This window comes from Meles meles, chromosome 7 (assembly GCF_922984935.1).
Source record: "Meles meles chromosome 7, mMelMel3.1 paternal haplotype, whole genome shotgun sequence".
NCBI lineage: Eukaryota > Metazoa > Chordata > Mammalia > Carnivora > Mustelidae > Meles > Meles meles.
Window position 1 is genome coordinate 30,406,458 of NC_060072.1, and position 14,863 is coordinate 30,421,320.

Below are 14,863 nucleotides of genomic sequence, written 5' to 3' on the forward strand. Positions count from 1 at the left end.
CTTTGCAACAGGCAGCAGCTCTTCTAAGCCAGTGCAACTGCTCTTTCTTTGTTTTTAGCATTTGAATTTGGAAAGGTGCTTTTGAAGACTTCCGTTTTAAGAACTATGAAAATTTTGCTTCCCAAAACCTTCACTATTGTGTGCTTAAATGATTGTTAATTTCTGAGGTTTGGAATTTTGTGGATTTGTCCCCTCTTTTCCTTTTCTTTCCTCTTTTCTTTCTTTTGATATTACTTGCTGTACATGCTGCACATCCAGATTGTGTATCACAAGGACACGGATTATTTTTATGCTTTCTTAGTGGTAACTGTTGTTAGAGAACCATTGCTGTCTGTCATTGCACTGTTTGTTCTCCTGAAATCAACTACTTCTAATTCCCAGTTAAACAAATCATTTTCAGTTTTGTCTGTTGTCTTTCTAGCTATTACAGTCATTTGGAATAAAAATTCAGTTTCAGTGAAAAAAATGGGCTAAAGACCTAAATGTGAGCCCAGAAAGCATAAAACTACTGAAAGAAAATAGCGACAGTAAACTCTTTGACATCAGCTTTTAGCAACATTTTTCTAGATATGTCTCCTCAGGCAAGGAAAACAAAAGCACAAGTAAACTATGGGGACTACACCAAAATAAAAAGCTCTTGCACGGTGAAGGAAACCAGCAACAAAACAAAAAGACGACCTAGTGAATGGGAGAATATATTTACAAATGATATATCTGATAAGGGATTAATATCTAAAATATGTAAAAAAGACTTATGCAACTTAACATCCCCAAAACAAATAATCTGATTAAAAGATGGGCAGAGGAGCTGAATAGACATTTTTTTCAAAGAAACATACAGATGGCCAACAGTCAGATGGAAAGATACTCAACATCACTAATTATGAGGGAAATACAAATCAAAACCACAACGAGATATCACCTTAAACCTGTCAGAATGGCTAGACATGAAGAGACAAGAAATAAGTGTTTTGAGGATACGAGGAAAGAGAAACCCTCATGTACTGTTGAGGGGATCATAAATTATGCAGCTACTATGAAAAACAGTATGGAGATTCCTCAAAAAAATTAGAAATATATGATCCAGTAATTCCATTACTAGGTATTTACCCAAAGAAAATAAGAACACTAATTTAAAATGATAAATATATCTCTGCGACCTGCAGCATTATTTGTAATAGCCAAGATATGGAAGCAACCCAAGTGTCCACTGATAGATGAGTAGATAAAGATGTGGTACACACACACACACAGGAATATTACTCAGCCATATAAAAAGAATGAAATCTTGCCATTTTTGACAACATGGATGGGCCTCAAAGGTGTTATGCTAAGTGAAATAAGTTGGATAAAGACAGATACCACATGATATCATTTGTATATGAAATCTAAAAAACAAAACAAATGAATGAACAAATAAAGAAACAGACCAATAAATACAAAGAACATAATGTGCTTGCCAGTGGGGGAGTGGGCACAGTGGATAAAGAGGAGTCGGAGCCACAGAAAATAGAATGAATCATTTGTAAAAGTCCTCTGAGCATGTATATTACTATTATTGAACTGTCTCCTCTATGCTATTGTGATTCCTTGAGGTAAGGGATTGTCTTATTTCTTTTTGTAGATCTTATTTGCAGCATAATACTTTAGAACTTGAATAAGGTCCTTGGTATAACGCATGCAATAATACATTGTTTCCCCTATTTTGTCTATATTAGCTCCAGATCATTCAGACTCTAATATAGATATTTTATAATCTTACGAATTGTGGTGGAACATGAGCTTTTTGTATTTTTTAAAAAGGGGTTAGTATACAGCATTATAGCCTGAAACTTTAAAATTCACTTTAACTATTTTATATGGGAACAATGCATAGGCCAAGTCCAGGCAAATGTTATCTATGGCTAAAGAAAGTGGAAGGTTTTCAGTGACTTTATATTCTTTTCTAACAGTAATACTAGTTGTATTTTGCGTTTATAAAGTTGCATTTTTTTTTCTAGAATTCTGCAATCTAGACAGTATTTCTCATTGATCTGGTTCCTATTATTGGTGCAATTTGGGGGCTACATGTATATATAAAATTTGATTTGGGGGCAAGAGTTAGATTGATCTTTCATTTATTTATTTGTTCATTCTTTGTCTGAACAAATTTGTCTGAACAAATAAATGCCTCAGACAAACATTCTTTGTCTGAGGCATTTATTTCCACTATTGGTTGCATTTGTTTTTATTTCCTTAAAGCCTTAAGCTATGGCTTAACATTCACGATTCTTTGATTAATTGTAGAATGTCATAACAGAGCAAAAAGAGACTTTCAAGATCACCTTATCCAGGTATAAAAGACATTACTGGGTCAGTTAACAGAATGGGAACACTGTTGGTAGATTCAATTATTATAAGTGATCAGCTTCCTGAAGTTGATAGAGTTACGGGCATATAAGAGAGTATCCTTATTCTTAGAAAAACACAATGAAGTATTTAGGAATAAAGATGCCATGATGGTGTATTTACTTCCAAATGGTTCAGGGAAAGAAAAGTGTGTGTGTGTGTGTGTGTGTGTGTGTATAAGCTCACTTGCATATGAAGAGAAAGAGGGAGCACAAATGAGCAAAGAGTCAGTTATAAACCAAATGGGGCACAATATTAACAACAGGTAGGTCTGGCAAAGGGTATATTAATCTTCTTTATACTGTTATATGTTTCCTCTTAAGTGTGAAATTCTCTCCATCTAAACAGTTTTAAATACTCATCTCAGCCAGCCCTCTCCGGAAAAGCATTCAGTCTGTGTGACACAGAGGTTAAGTAACTTTCCCAGTTGCCCTGAGAGTCAGAGATAGAACCTCTCCTAGTCCTGCGGGCTGTGTTATGCTGTGCTGTAGTAACTTGTCATCGCGCTCCAACCAGATGCAAGGGCCAGTAATCTTGACTTGTGGTTGCATAGGACGCAGCCAAACTTGCACATTAATGATGTAGCTCTGGGTGACTTTTAAAAATACTTTCTCCATCATCTGGTCAGCCTTAAAACCTCCAGCCCCTGTTTACCTGGACATCTTGTTACTAGATATGCCCATTGTAATGAGACATGCCTACATTTGCATTTTAACAGTCATGGTTTGTTCTTCTCTTTCCTGATAGCTACTGCTTCTTGGGATACGTTTCTCATGCTATGGAACTGCAAGCCACAAGCCAGAGCTTTCAGATTTGTGGGTCACAAGGATGTTGTAACCAGCGTGCAGTTTTCCCCACATGGAAACTTATTGGCATCTGCTTCACGGGACAGAACTGTCAGACTGTGGATTCCTGATAAGTAAGAGAAATGAATACCTGATATGCTCTGGATTTAGGAATGTGAACGAAAATGAGCCTGGCCCTTCCTTCTGCGCTTCTCGGGAATGCCTGCACTCCCAGTATCTGCACTGCACCTAGTCTGAGTCACATGCAAGACGTGGTGCCCTTGTCGTAAAGTTAGCAAACTACTTCATACAGTTTTTTCCCCATCTTGATCTCATAATTATCTCTTCTTTTTGAAATCTATGTCTAACCGTGGAAATATGCTTAAGGTTTGTTTTTTGGTCTTGTTTTTTTTTTTTTTTTTTTTTTTTGACAGGGGGCTGGTTATCCATCCGTTTATAAATCTATTGTAAACTTCAGATTGTCTCCCCAGAGAGACACATATCGACATTATAACTGAAACTTCATAGTTTATTAACCTACTATCACCCATTTGTGGATCTTTGGGGGGCCTTTGGATATCTGTTAATCCCTGTTGCAGAACTGACTTTTGGTGCATATCATATATTATGGGACTCCAGAGTTTTCTGGCTAAAGAAAGTTTCTGACAAATGTATAAATCACTGTGTTTGTGTAAAGTCCTATTCTAGTCTAACAAATCCCTCTTTAAGAGGCTTTTTAAATCCTAGCTGATAGCTTATCTATTTTAAGCAATTATTGAGCCATGATTTTTTTAAAAAGCCTTTGAACTCTTTTTTTAAACTCCTTTTTTAATTATATGTTTTCAAACACACATGAAAACAGAAAGAGTAGCGCAATGATCCCTCCCCCGCCATTCCTCCACCACGCCCAGCAGCTTTCGCTATCAGCATTTATCAGTGGTTTCACCCATGCCCCCCCCTTTTTTTAGCTAGAGTATTTTTAGAACAAATCCCACACACCGTTTCCCGCCATAAATAAGAGTTTGAGCATTTGCCTTGGCACTGCTGTGGCAGGACTGGATTTGTGGTGCTGTGACTGAGCAGTCTCAGGCACCCCCACACGGACATTCACAGGGCATTTTCCTGCCAGGAGGCACTTTGTTTTCTGCCACCACCCAGGGAAACTCCACGCTGAGAGACTGAACATCACCCTGATGGTGAAAACTACCCAAGAGAAACAGCATGTTCTCATGACACCATGGGTGGGAGGGTGCAGGGTAGCTGCGAGGGCAGGAGACTGGCTCAGAGTCCAAAACGGAGAGTGTTTTCTAAAATCCTTAACTTTGGGGATTTAAGGCTAGTGGTTGTACTGTCTTCAGCACAACACAGCTCCCGTCTCCCACTGCTAATTCAAGGAGCTCCATACAAGGGTAGAAATGCTTAACATGTATGATCGTTAATTGGTACGGGCTAATCAAGTGCCACAGCTCAGCTTGAGTAGATGTCTCTGGTTCCTCTATGTCATATTATCGTGGGCCAGGGAAGTCATGGGTCATGGCAGTGGGATGGAGACTGACTGCTCCGTATTGCTGCATAATCATCCTCAAAACTTAGCTGAATACAGTAACCGTCCTTTCCCATAATGTGTGGGTTTTCTGGATGGTTCTTCTGCCGCATTTGATGTTAGCTATTACTCACTCAGTTTCACTAGACCAGGGGGTCCAGCACCCCACTTACACCTGCGGCCTGTGCCAGCTGTTGGCCGGGGCTCCCTGGGTCCTGCGTATGCCCTCTCTGCGCCCAGATAAGGACTTCCTTACAGCCTGGCAGCTGGGTTGTAGGACAGTAAAAATGAAAGCTGCTAGGCCTTTGAAGGGCAAGGTCTGACACTGCCACAGTGTCACTTCTGCCTCATTCTGCTAGTCCGAGTAGGTCACAGCCAGCCCAGATGTGAAGGAGGAGAAATGGGTAGATTCCACCTCGTGGGGGGGGGAGCAGCGTGTGGTACAGGGATGAGAGGGAGTAGGCAGGCGGCCGCACTTGCAAACACCACACCTGGTCACTGGCAGGCTAGGGAAAGATAGTAGGACCAAGCGTGGAGGCATTTCTGGCCCGGAGTCCATCACCATGGGCAGTCACGAGAATGTGGGCAGAAAGGGGGTGTAACTATGTGTGGGCACAGAACCAGTGTCAAGGCAAGGTGAGGAGCTACAGAGCCGTTAAGCAGCAGCACAAACAAGACACTCCTACTGTGGTTTCTCACAGACTTCCTGTTGAGACCGGATCCAGGGGTCACAGCAGAGGAGAGCCAAGAGGCGGGCCCTTTAGAAAGACGTCCAGCCAGATAGCCTGATGGAGTGTGGAGTGTAGAACTAAAGATCAGGGCGGATTTGAATGATTCCGACTGTCTCCTGGCTTCCTGGTCATAGCGGATGCCAGTCTAGTCTTTGTCTTTTCTAGGCTGTATTCTTTTTTTTTTTTTTTAAGATTTTATTTATTTATTTGACAGAGAGAGAGATCACAAGTAGGCAGAGAAGCAGGCAGAGAGAGGGAAGCAGGCTCCCCGCTGAGCAGAGAGCGCAATGCGGGGCTCGATCCCAGGACCCTGAGATCATGACCTGAGCCGAAGGTAGTGGCCCAACCCACTGAGCCACCCAGGCACTCCTCTAGGCTATATTCTTGAATTCAGCCCAAACTATACTCTTAACTGCCACCCATAGAACTTTCCCTTGAAATTTCACTGGAATAGAGCCTGAATGCTCCTTCCTATTTAAAAAAAATATATCAATTTTAGTTTTTCCTGGTGTAATATCATGTATCAGGTGATGGAGATTTATTACAAAGTCACTTTACATTCTACAGACCACTGGAAGGATAAGCCAGGATGGATCTAAGAACCTTAAGTAGTGAGTCTTCCCAGTGGAATTGAACAAAGTGTATTGAACTCTTTTTATATGCCTGATATTGTGCTAGATGCTGATCTTATAAGGATGAATAAGTCATCATTCCTGTCCTCAAAAAAAAAAAAAAACTACAAACAAAACAAAACACAAAACTTGGGGCTTAATACAAGAGAAACAGGTCTATTTTCTTTTTTTTTAAGTACTGTATAATGTAATACGTAAAATAGATACAGCAGACAGGGAGCAGTTAAGCCTGCCTGGGTGGGGGAGGCGGGGCTGGGGGGGAGCAGGTTGGGGTGGAGGAAGAAATCCAGGCTGAGAAAAAGCAGCAAGTGCAAAGCCAGAGAGGTGTGTTTGAAGCTCCGGGATTGTTCTGAGTCCAAAGTTCAGTGTAAGGGCAGGATGCCTTACTGAAGAGCTTGGGCATTGTACCTTTTCTTGGAGGGCAGCGAATGGCACATTTATGCTAAGATTTACCTGCATAGAATGGCACTTTTAGGGAGGTAATAAACACCGTATGTTGGGGACTGGAGGGGGATAACAGATTAGAGCAGGGAAACCGGTTAAGAAGCTTTTGCGATAATCTCGGTGAAGGATACGGAAGGTGTATCTCCCTTAATGTGAGCATAGCTGGGATAGAAAGAAGAGGTACTGAAAGGATATTTGGGCAGTGATAGCAATATCTATCGCTATCAATTAAATCCATTTGTTGGCCTACTGAATGTGGGAAGAGAAGGGGAGCAGTTGACTATGACTTCTCCCTCTACAAATTCTGTCGCCTGCCGTTTTTCAAACAGTTACATATAAATGACTTTCTGAGTGGAAAGACACTTGGAGGTATCTTGGGAACTTTAGAATGCTACCACAAAGTAGTATTTCCCCAATGCCACCTTTGAACGCCAGCTCTCTCTGTTAGCCTGCTCCTATTTTAAAGTTTTTTGTTTTGTTTTTTTTTTCCTGGTGCTTCTCCTTAAATGCCACACATCATTTTCTCCATCTCTTCTTTTCCTGTTCTCTCTTGCTCACCCTAGTCAAGAGAAGCATCTGAAATTTCAGTGTTGAGAACTGTGTTATTACCATTTGTCCTTTGTTTTGCTTAATGAGCGTAAGATTGGGCCTGGCCTGAGCATGGCCTTAAATATACTCTGGGGATCTCAATTCTCATTGCTGGTGGGTGCAAACACAAGTGCATACAGGAAAGTCAGATCACCTAGAGCTACGTTCTGGAGAGGGGAAAATGGCATAAAGGGCATCTCAACCTGGACTGCCAGTCCACACGTGACCTCAGTCCGAAAGCGCTTCCTTGGAGCTATTCATTTAACCTGTCTTAGCTTTTCTAGGTTGCAGGTTCTTTAAACTATTTTTTGCTCTTTCTAGAGGAACAACAGTAACTTAAAATTCATGGTCGAGATTTGTTCAAAATATTGTTCTCTAGCTTCCAGTTAAAACAGCAACTGCATTTCTGGGTGGGGCCACCAGGGTCTTTCCTGTTAAGTATCAGTTGTGACTCTAATAAAACCAGCTATAAAGAGGGCGCCTGGGTGGCTCAGTGGTTTAGGCTGCTGCCTTCGGCTCAGGTCATGATCTCAGGGTCCTGGGATCGAGTCCCGCATCCGGCTCTCTGCTCAGCAGGGAGCCTGCTTCCCTCTCACTCTCTCTGCCTGCCTCTCTGCCTACTTGTGATCTCTCTCTGTCATAAATAAAAAAAAAAATAAAATCTTTAAAAAAAAAAAACCAGCTATAAAGAGTGTTGATGAAGAAACTTCTCACTTTTCTTAATTTTTTAGGAATTAAATTTTCATATGTTTCAAAGTCTGTACGCTGGTTAGATGTTGATAATATTGAAACCCAGTGTTATAAATATTGAACTGTTTATTTCCAGGAGAGGGAAATCCTCCGAATTTAAAGCTCATACAGCTCCAGTTCGAAGTGTAGACTTTTCAGCCGATGGCCAGTTTCTAGCTACAGCCTCTGAAGACAAATCCATCAAAGTATGGAACATGTATCGCCAGCGTTTCTTGTATTCCTTGTACCGACATACACACTGGGTACGCTGTGCCAAGTAAGTATGAAGTTTCGTCATAAGGCTTCCACATTTTTTCCCTGCTGTAGTTCATGTTTACCCTCCCCCACCAACCCCCAGAAAAGGGGATTGAGGTCAAATTCGTTCATTCGTTCATTCAGCAAATATTTATTGTGTATCTGCTATGTGCTGGGAAGAATAGGAAACAAAACGCTCAGAACCTCTCGCTGTCATGAGGCTGACATTCTAGAAAGGGGAGACAGACAACAAACAGGTAGGAAAATGGATTGGAAGGGGCAGCTGCAGTTTTGAACAGGGTGTTCAGAGACTGCATCACAAAAAGGGTGGCCTTTGAGCTGAGACCTAATAGAGGGGGAGGGGACAAGGCTTGAATATATTTGGGAAAGGAAATGTCCTGGATACAGGAAACCAGTATAGAAGCCCTGGGGTGGGAGCCTGGGGGCTGTTCAAGGACCAGCAAGAAGGCCGGTGTGGAGTAGAGTGTGGGGAAGGAATTGGAGAGGCCCCAAGGGAAGCTTCAGCCAGGTTGGGAACAGCTGACAGGCACTGAGTGAGGCGAGATGCCGCTGGAGCACGTTTCATCTCCCTGACCAATGTTTTATGGGGTTGCTCTGATTTCTGTGTGGAAAATGGACTGTGAAAGTCAGGGCAGAAGCAGGGGGTGTTGCTGGGAGGTTATGTGTAGTGGGTCACATCCAGGCTTGGACCAGAGTGGTGGCAGTGGAGACTTCGAGAAGTGGTTGGAGTCTAGACATAGCTTGAAGGGATAAGCAACGCTACTTGCTTTCACATAGGATGTAAGAGACAAAGAGAGGAACTAAGAATGATCACAGTCATTCTCAGTAGTCTATTGGGACGAGTGCTAATGTAGGTGTCCATTTCTGTTCTTAAGACACGCTGCTAAAGTACTTAAAATATTTCCCCAACTGCCATGGGAGGATAGGGCTATTGTCTTATTTTCCCAGTTTTGCAGATAAGGGAGCTGAGTTTCGGAGTTAAAATTAGCACTTGTCTAGTTGAAAGTGATAGAAACCCAAAGAAACTATTTTTTTCCTCTCAAGGTGGTTAGTTCGCTGATGTTTGGTTCATTGGAGTGAAGACAGGGAACACTAGAAGCAGGGACTCCAGTGCCTCCAGTCACTGTAGGCCTCCCTGCACGTCGGCTCTCTTCTCTCAGACACCCCGCTGCTGAAGTCTCTGCCAGCTCTTGGCGAAGTCCTCACAGCTCTGTGACTGGACAAGAAAAGCAGCTTCTCCTAACAACAGTTAGAAAAGTGCCAGGGGCAGCATTCAGCTTGGATCCCATGCCCATCCCTTCTGGCAGGGAGACACTGGTTGTGTCAGGTTAGGCAGGCGCCCGATGAGACCGTTTACCCCGGCTGGCTGAGGGGTGAGGGTATATACCAACCATGCATTCTGGTGGTGGAGAGAGGGGACAGCTCGCAAAAGGAGGGGGCTCGCATAGTCATGGCCATCAGGGGACGATCTGTGAAGCCTGCAGCCAGCAGACTTGGTGCACGCCGGAGGAAACAATGTGTGACGGCATCTCCAGCCAGGATATGGGAGAGGGGGAGCCCAGCCCTGTCTGTCTCGTCTTACATCCCACGTTCCTGTTAGCATGCTCTCAGTGGAACATTATTGTTCAGGTGTTGATTATAATCTAGGGTAATGAGTCTAAGGAAAATAAAAAAGACAGAAGGTCATACTTTTAGTCAATAGGTGGTGGTGTTTTTTTTTTCCTTCAAAAGGTTTCCGCTACTTTTGGCTCTGGCCATCTCAGTCTTATTTCTATATAGGCCAGAGAGCTGTGTGGTCAAGAACCTGGGCCTGGGACCTAAATATATAGGTTAAAATTCTAGCCCCACCAACTACGAGCTGTGTGACCTTATGGAAGTTTATCTAACTACTCAGTGCCTTAGTTTTCTTACCTGTAAAATTAGGATAATAATAACCTGCTACACAGGTAGTCATGGTATTTAAATGAGTAAAATATATGTGGAACTTTTAGAATCATGCCTCCCACAGAGTAATCACTAGATAAATCTTTAGCCATCCTCTTCCTCATCATCATTGGACATCATAATCTTGTTTCATTTTTAAAGATATTGTGAAACTTGAGTTGATAATTTTTTTCTGCCTAAGGAGGTAGCATGTGTGGTGGTCCCAAGAGGCTGGTCAGCTCATTTGTAGTGATTTATTCAATGATGTTGTGAACAGAGTATCTATCGTCCAGTGCATCAGACCCGGAGAACAGACGGAGGCACAGGAGACTAGGCGGGGGCCTGGGAGTCATTATTCAGTCATTATCCAGGACTGACTCTGGATATGTTTAGCAAAGACACTAGTTTCTATTATCTTCATCAAGGAGCTCATCAGAAGCAAAAACATTGAATGATAGCTGTTATTCCTCTCTTGTGTCCTGAGTGTCTCTATTTCCTTCCTAAAATAATTTAAGGTGGTTTATAACTAACTAACACAATCAGAGGGAATGAAGAGACGATTCTATCTAGAACCATGTAACCTTGCTTAGTGCAAATCTGGCAGGTTTAGACTGAGTTTCCTGCAGCCAAGATATTAATGGGATAACAGTGGCTGACGTACTTTCATATTCTAACAACAAAAAGAAATCCTATCGAGTTGTTCAGATAAGACAAAATTTTTCCTGTAGTAAATTCTAGGAGGTATTTTATTCCTTGCTCTTGTACTGAATCATCTAGTATAATATACATGCAGAAGAAAAGTTATTGCTGATATAAGACAAAAGAACTTAGGAAATGTTGAAAAGGTCACCAATAATGTAAAATTTTGGTTTTCAGAATATTCCTTTAATGAGCATAGCCCTGCAATGTACCACATATCTGTGCTGCGTGTTAGGTAGGTAGAGAGGAAAACCACAGTCTGGGCCTCAAGGAGCTTTTATATTTTATAGTTCAATGGAAAAAATGGATACAAATCATAAAAATTATAAACTTAATGTATCCTGTGGGAAGGTGATGCACAGGGTGATAAGTGGGCAGTGGGGCACTGAACTAGACCTGCATGAGAAGCTGGGGAGGCATTTCAGGCCCAGCACTGACGGATGGGCAGGAGAAGAGGCAGCAGCATCTTGTCAGATGGGGAAGGGTGGCAAGCCATTCACAGTGGAAATCAGCCAGAGTCGGCACTGTGGCCTGGGGAAAGGTTTTGTGCTCTGGGAACATTAATTATTCAGCTGTTGCCAGGTGTGAGGAGTGAAATGAGAAGTGGGGTGGAGGGGGGAGAGCTGGGGAAGGCTTAGTGTCATGGATATCATGAAAAAGACTTTGGACTTCATCCTCCAGGTGACACGGAGATACCAGAGGGCTTAGAATGGGGAGGAAGCCTGATCTTTCCGGAGCTCTCTGCTAATTGGTCTTACATCCCACAGCCTGCTTGCTCTAGAGCGTTGGCATGAGCTGGGCCAAGACTCAGGCCTCCCTGTGCCACATCATTACTCTTGGGCAAGTCAGTCTACGGCTCTCAGCCCAGTGGGAGGTGAGGGTAATGGGGCATCTCAAATAGACTGTTGTGGGGATGAGAGAGACTGTGTGCAGAACTGAGTGATGCCAGAAGCCTGCTATTCCTCCGGCTGGACAGCACTGGTTAGGGAGAGACTTAGGTATTGGGGAAGAGCCCCTAAATACATTCTCCCTCATCAGTTAGAGAGGAGGAGGTAATGGTTGAACCCTGTTTTTCTGTCTGCCTAGCATCTATTCTGTTTTCTGGAGATGGTGCCCAAGTTTTCCCCGAGGAACCAGTGCTCCCCCGCAGTCCCTCATTATGTTATGTACCATGCTGGCATGGCCTAATCTCCAGTCCCAGCGGAGGGTACTGAGCTCAGGCATGCTGCCTGGAACAGGGCATCTGCCTGCAGGAGTTAGTGAGTCTTGTTAGAACGGCAGGCCCTTGCCTTGGGATTTCTGTGTCAGGCTTATTTCCTTTTTCTTTCTTTTTTTTTTTTTTCCCCTTAAGTTTATTTATTTATTTTAGTAATCTCTACACCCCAAGTGGGGCTTGAATTTATGACCCTGAGATCAAGAGTCACATACCCTTCTGACAGAACCAGCCAAGAGCCCCTTAGGCTTATTTAAACTTGTGGCTGCTGAAGGACACCGCGGGCAAAGAGCTGACTCCGGGCAGCTGGAGAGAGAAAGCATTGCTGTCTAATTACCTGCTGCGGTTTCTGGAAAGGGTCATACCTGGTTTTATTAGCATGTGTTTGCCTGTGGGTGTGTATGTGCGTGTGAGAAACTGGCCTTAGAAGTTCTCACTTTATTTTTAAAAGGCACTTTCTATAAGATGTGATGGTGGAGCAGCGTTTTGGAAAAGTGGGAGTTACTGTGGCACCGGCTGATGTGCCCTCAACACACCTAAATGTTCCTCTTCACAGATGTGCCTTCCTTCCCCATCCCACCCCCACCAGCGCTCTGCTGTCTCCATGGAGACCCTTGTGAAATGCAAATCTGGTCTTACTGCTCCTCAGGTTAAAACCACTCAGTGATTCCTTGCCCTGGCATGTCTGCTCTGCCTTCCTGTTACAACCTTGTCTTTTGGCCCTGTCACCATCCCCTTCTTGCCTCTATGCAGAGTTCCCATGTGTGATGTTCTGTTATGTTCTGTGCCTTTTCCACATGCTCCCTGCCCTGTCTGCAATGTCCCCTGAATCCATGCTCCCTTCACAGTCTTGCTCTGCATCTCTCCCTCCAGGAGATGTTTCTAACTCTCCCAAGCCCAGCTTATCAGAAGTCCTTTATGCCACTGCACTGTCCCTTTGAGGAGATCTGTCTGCTTCAACCTCTCTTCCCTGTCAGACTTTGAATTACAAGTATTTTATTCCTGTTGTATTCCCTTGACAGGCACTGTTCTAAATTCTGTAGCTATCATAGAAAGCAAACCAAAATTCCCAGTCTTGTAGAGTTCCTTCTACCAAAGGGAGGTAGACAATAAAAAAAAAATATGTTAGTGATACATGCTCTGCAGAAAAATTCTATAGGGTAACAAGATAGAGAGTGCTGGGGTTGCAAGGTGCTCTTACATCCCGATGACAAGGCATCTCTGATCAGGTGACCTTGCCTGAAGGCAGGAAGCCAGTGAGGCAGGCAGGGGGCAGGGGCCAGTGTTGGAGATGGAGTCTCACACAGTATGAGAAGCACTGCTTCTCTTTCTTTCTTTTTCTTTTTATTTATTTTTTTAAATTTCTTTTCAGTGTTCCAGAATTTATTGTTAATGCACCACACCCAGTGCTCCATGCAATACACACCCTCCATAATACTCACCACCAGCCTCACCCAACCTCCCACCACCGGCCCTCCAAAACCCTCAGATTGTTTTTCAGAGTTCACAGTCTCTCCTGGTTCATCTCCCCCTCCAATTTCCCCCAACTCCCTTCTCCTCTCCATCTCCCCATGTCCTCCGTGTTATTCCTTATGCTCCACAAATAAGCGAAACCATATGATAATTGACTCTCTCTGCTTGACTTATTTTACTCAGCAGAATCTCTTCCAGTCCTGTCCATGTTGATATAAAAGTTGGGTATTCATCCTTTCTGATGGAGGCATAATATTTCATTGTAGGTATGGACCATATCTTCTTTATCCATTCGTCTGTTGAAGGGCATCTTGGTTCTTTCCACAGTTTGGCAACTATGGCCATTGCTGCTGTGATTACAGCATGGCCCTTCTTTTCACTACATCAGTATCTTTGGGGTAAATACCTACTAGTGCCATTGCAGGTCATAGGGTAGCTCTATTTTTAGTTGTTTGAAGAATCTCCACACTGTTTTCCAAAGTGGCTGCACCAACTTGAATTCCTACCAACAGTGTAAGAGGGTTCCCCTTTCTCCACATCCTCTCCAACACTTGTTGTTTACTCTCTTGTTGATTTTGGCCATTCTAACTGGTGTAAGGTGGTATCTCAATGTGGTTTTGATTTGAATCTCCCTGATGGCTAGTGATGATGAACATTTTTTCATGTGTCTGTTAGCCATTTGTATGTCTTCATTGGAGAAGTGTCTGTTCATATCTTCTGCCCATTTTTGGACATGATTATCTGTTTTGTGTGTGCTGAGTTTGAGGAGTTCTTTATAGATCTTGCATATCAGCCCTTTGTCCATATTGTCATTTGTGAATATCTTCTCCCATTCCGTGGGTTGCCTCTTTGTTTTGTTAGCTGTTTCCTTTGCTGTGCAGAAGCTTTTGATCCTGATGAAATCCCAAAAATTCATTTTCACTTTTGTTTCCTTTGCCTTTGGAGACATATCTTGAAAGAAGTTGCTGTGGCTGATGTTGAAGAGATTACTGCCTATGTTCTCCTCTAGGATTCTGATGGATTGCTGCCTCACATTGAGGTCTTTTATCAATTTTGAGTTTATCTTTGCGTATGGTGTAAGAGAATGGTCGAATTTCATTCTTCTATACATAGCTGTCCAATTTTCCCAGCACCATTTATTGGAAGAGACTGTCTTTTTTCTTTTTCTTTTTCTTTTTTTTTTTTTAAAGATTTTATTTATTTTTTGACAGACAGAGATCACAAGTAGGCAGAGAGGCAGGCAGGCGGGGAGGAGAGCAGGCTCCCCGCCGAGCGGAGAGCCCGATGTGGGGCTCGATCCCAGGACTCCCGGACCATGACCCGAGCTGAAGGCAGGAGCCTTAACTCACTGAGCCACCCAGGCTCCCCAAGACTGTCTTTTTTCTACTGTATATTTTTTCCTGTTTTGTTGAAGATTATTTGACCATAGGGTTGAGGGT

The 14,863-nt window shown here is 43.1% G+C and overlaps 1 protein-coding gene across 5 annotated transcripts in view; it reads left to right on the forward strand.

Annotated features, from left to right (window-relative positions):
• The window catches only part of POC1B (POC1 centriolar protein B), a 102,090-nt gene that overhangs the window by 19,570 nt on the left and 67,657 nt on the right, over positions 1–14,863 (forward strand). For all 5 annotated transcript variants that reach the window (XM_046011297.1, XM_046011296.1, XM_046011299.1 and 2 more), the window contains 2 exons: positions 3,136–3,307; positions 7,938–8,117. In XM_046011297.1, coding sequence (XP_045867253.1) covers positions 3,162–3,307; positions 7,938–8,117 — 326 coding nt within the window. In that variant the 5' untranslated portion in view covers positions 3,136–3,161. The remainder of the gene's footprint in view (positions 1–3,135; positions 3,308–7,937; positions 8,118–14,863) is intronic.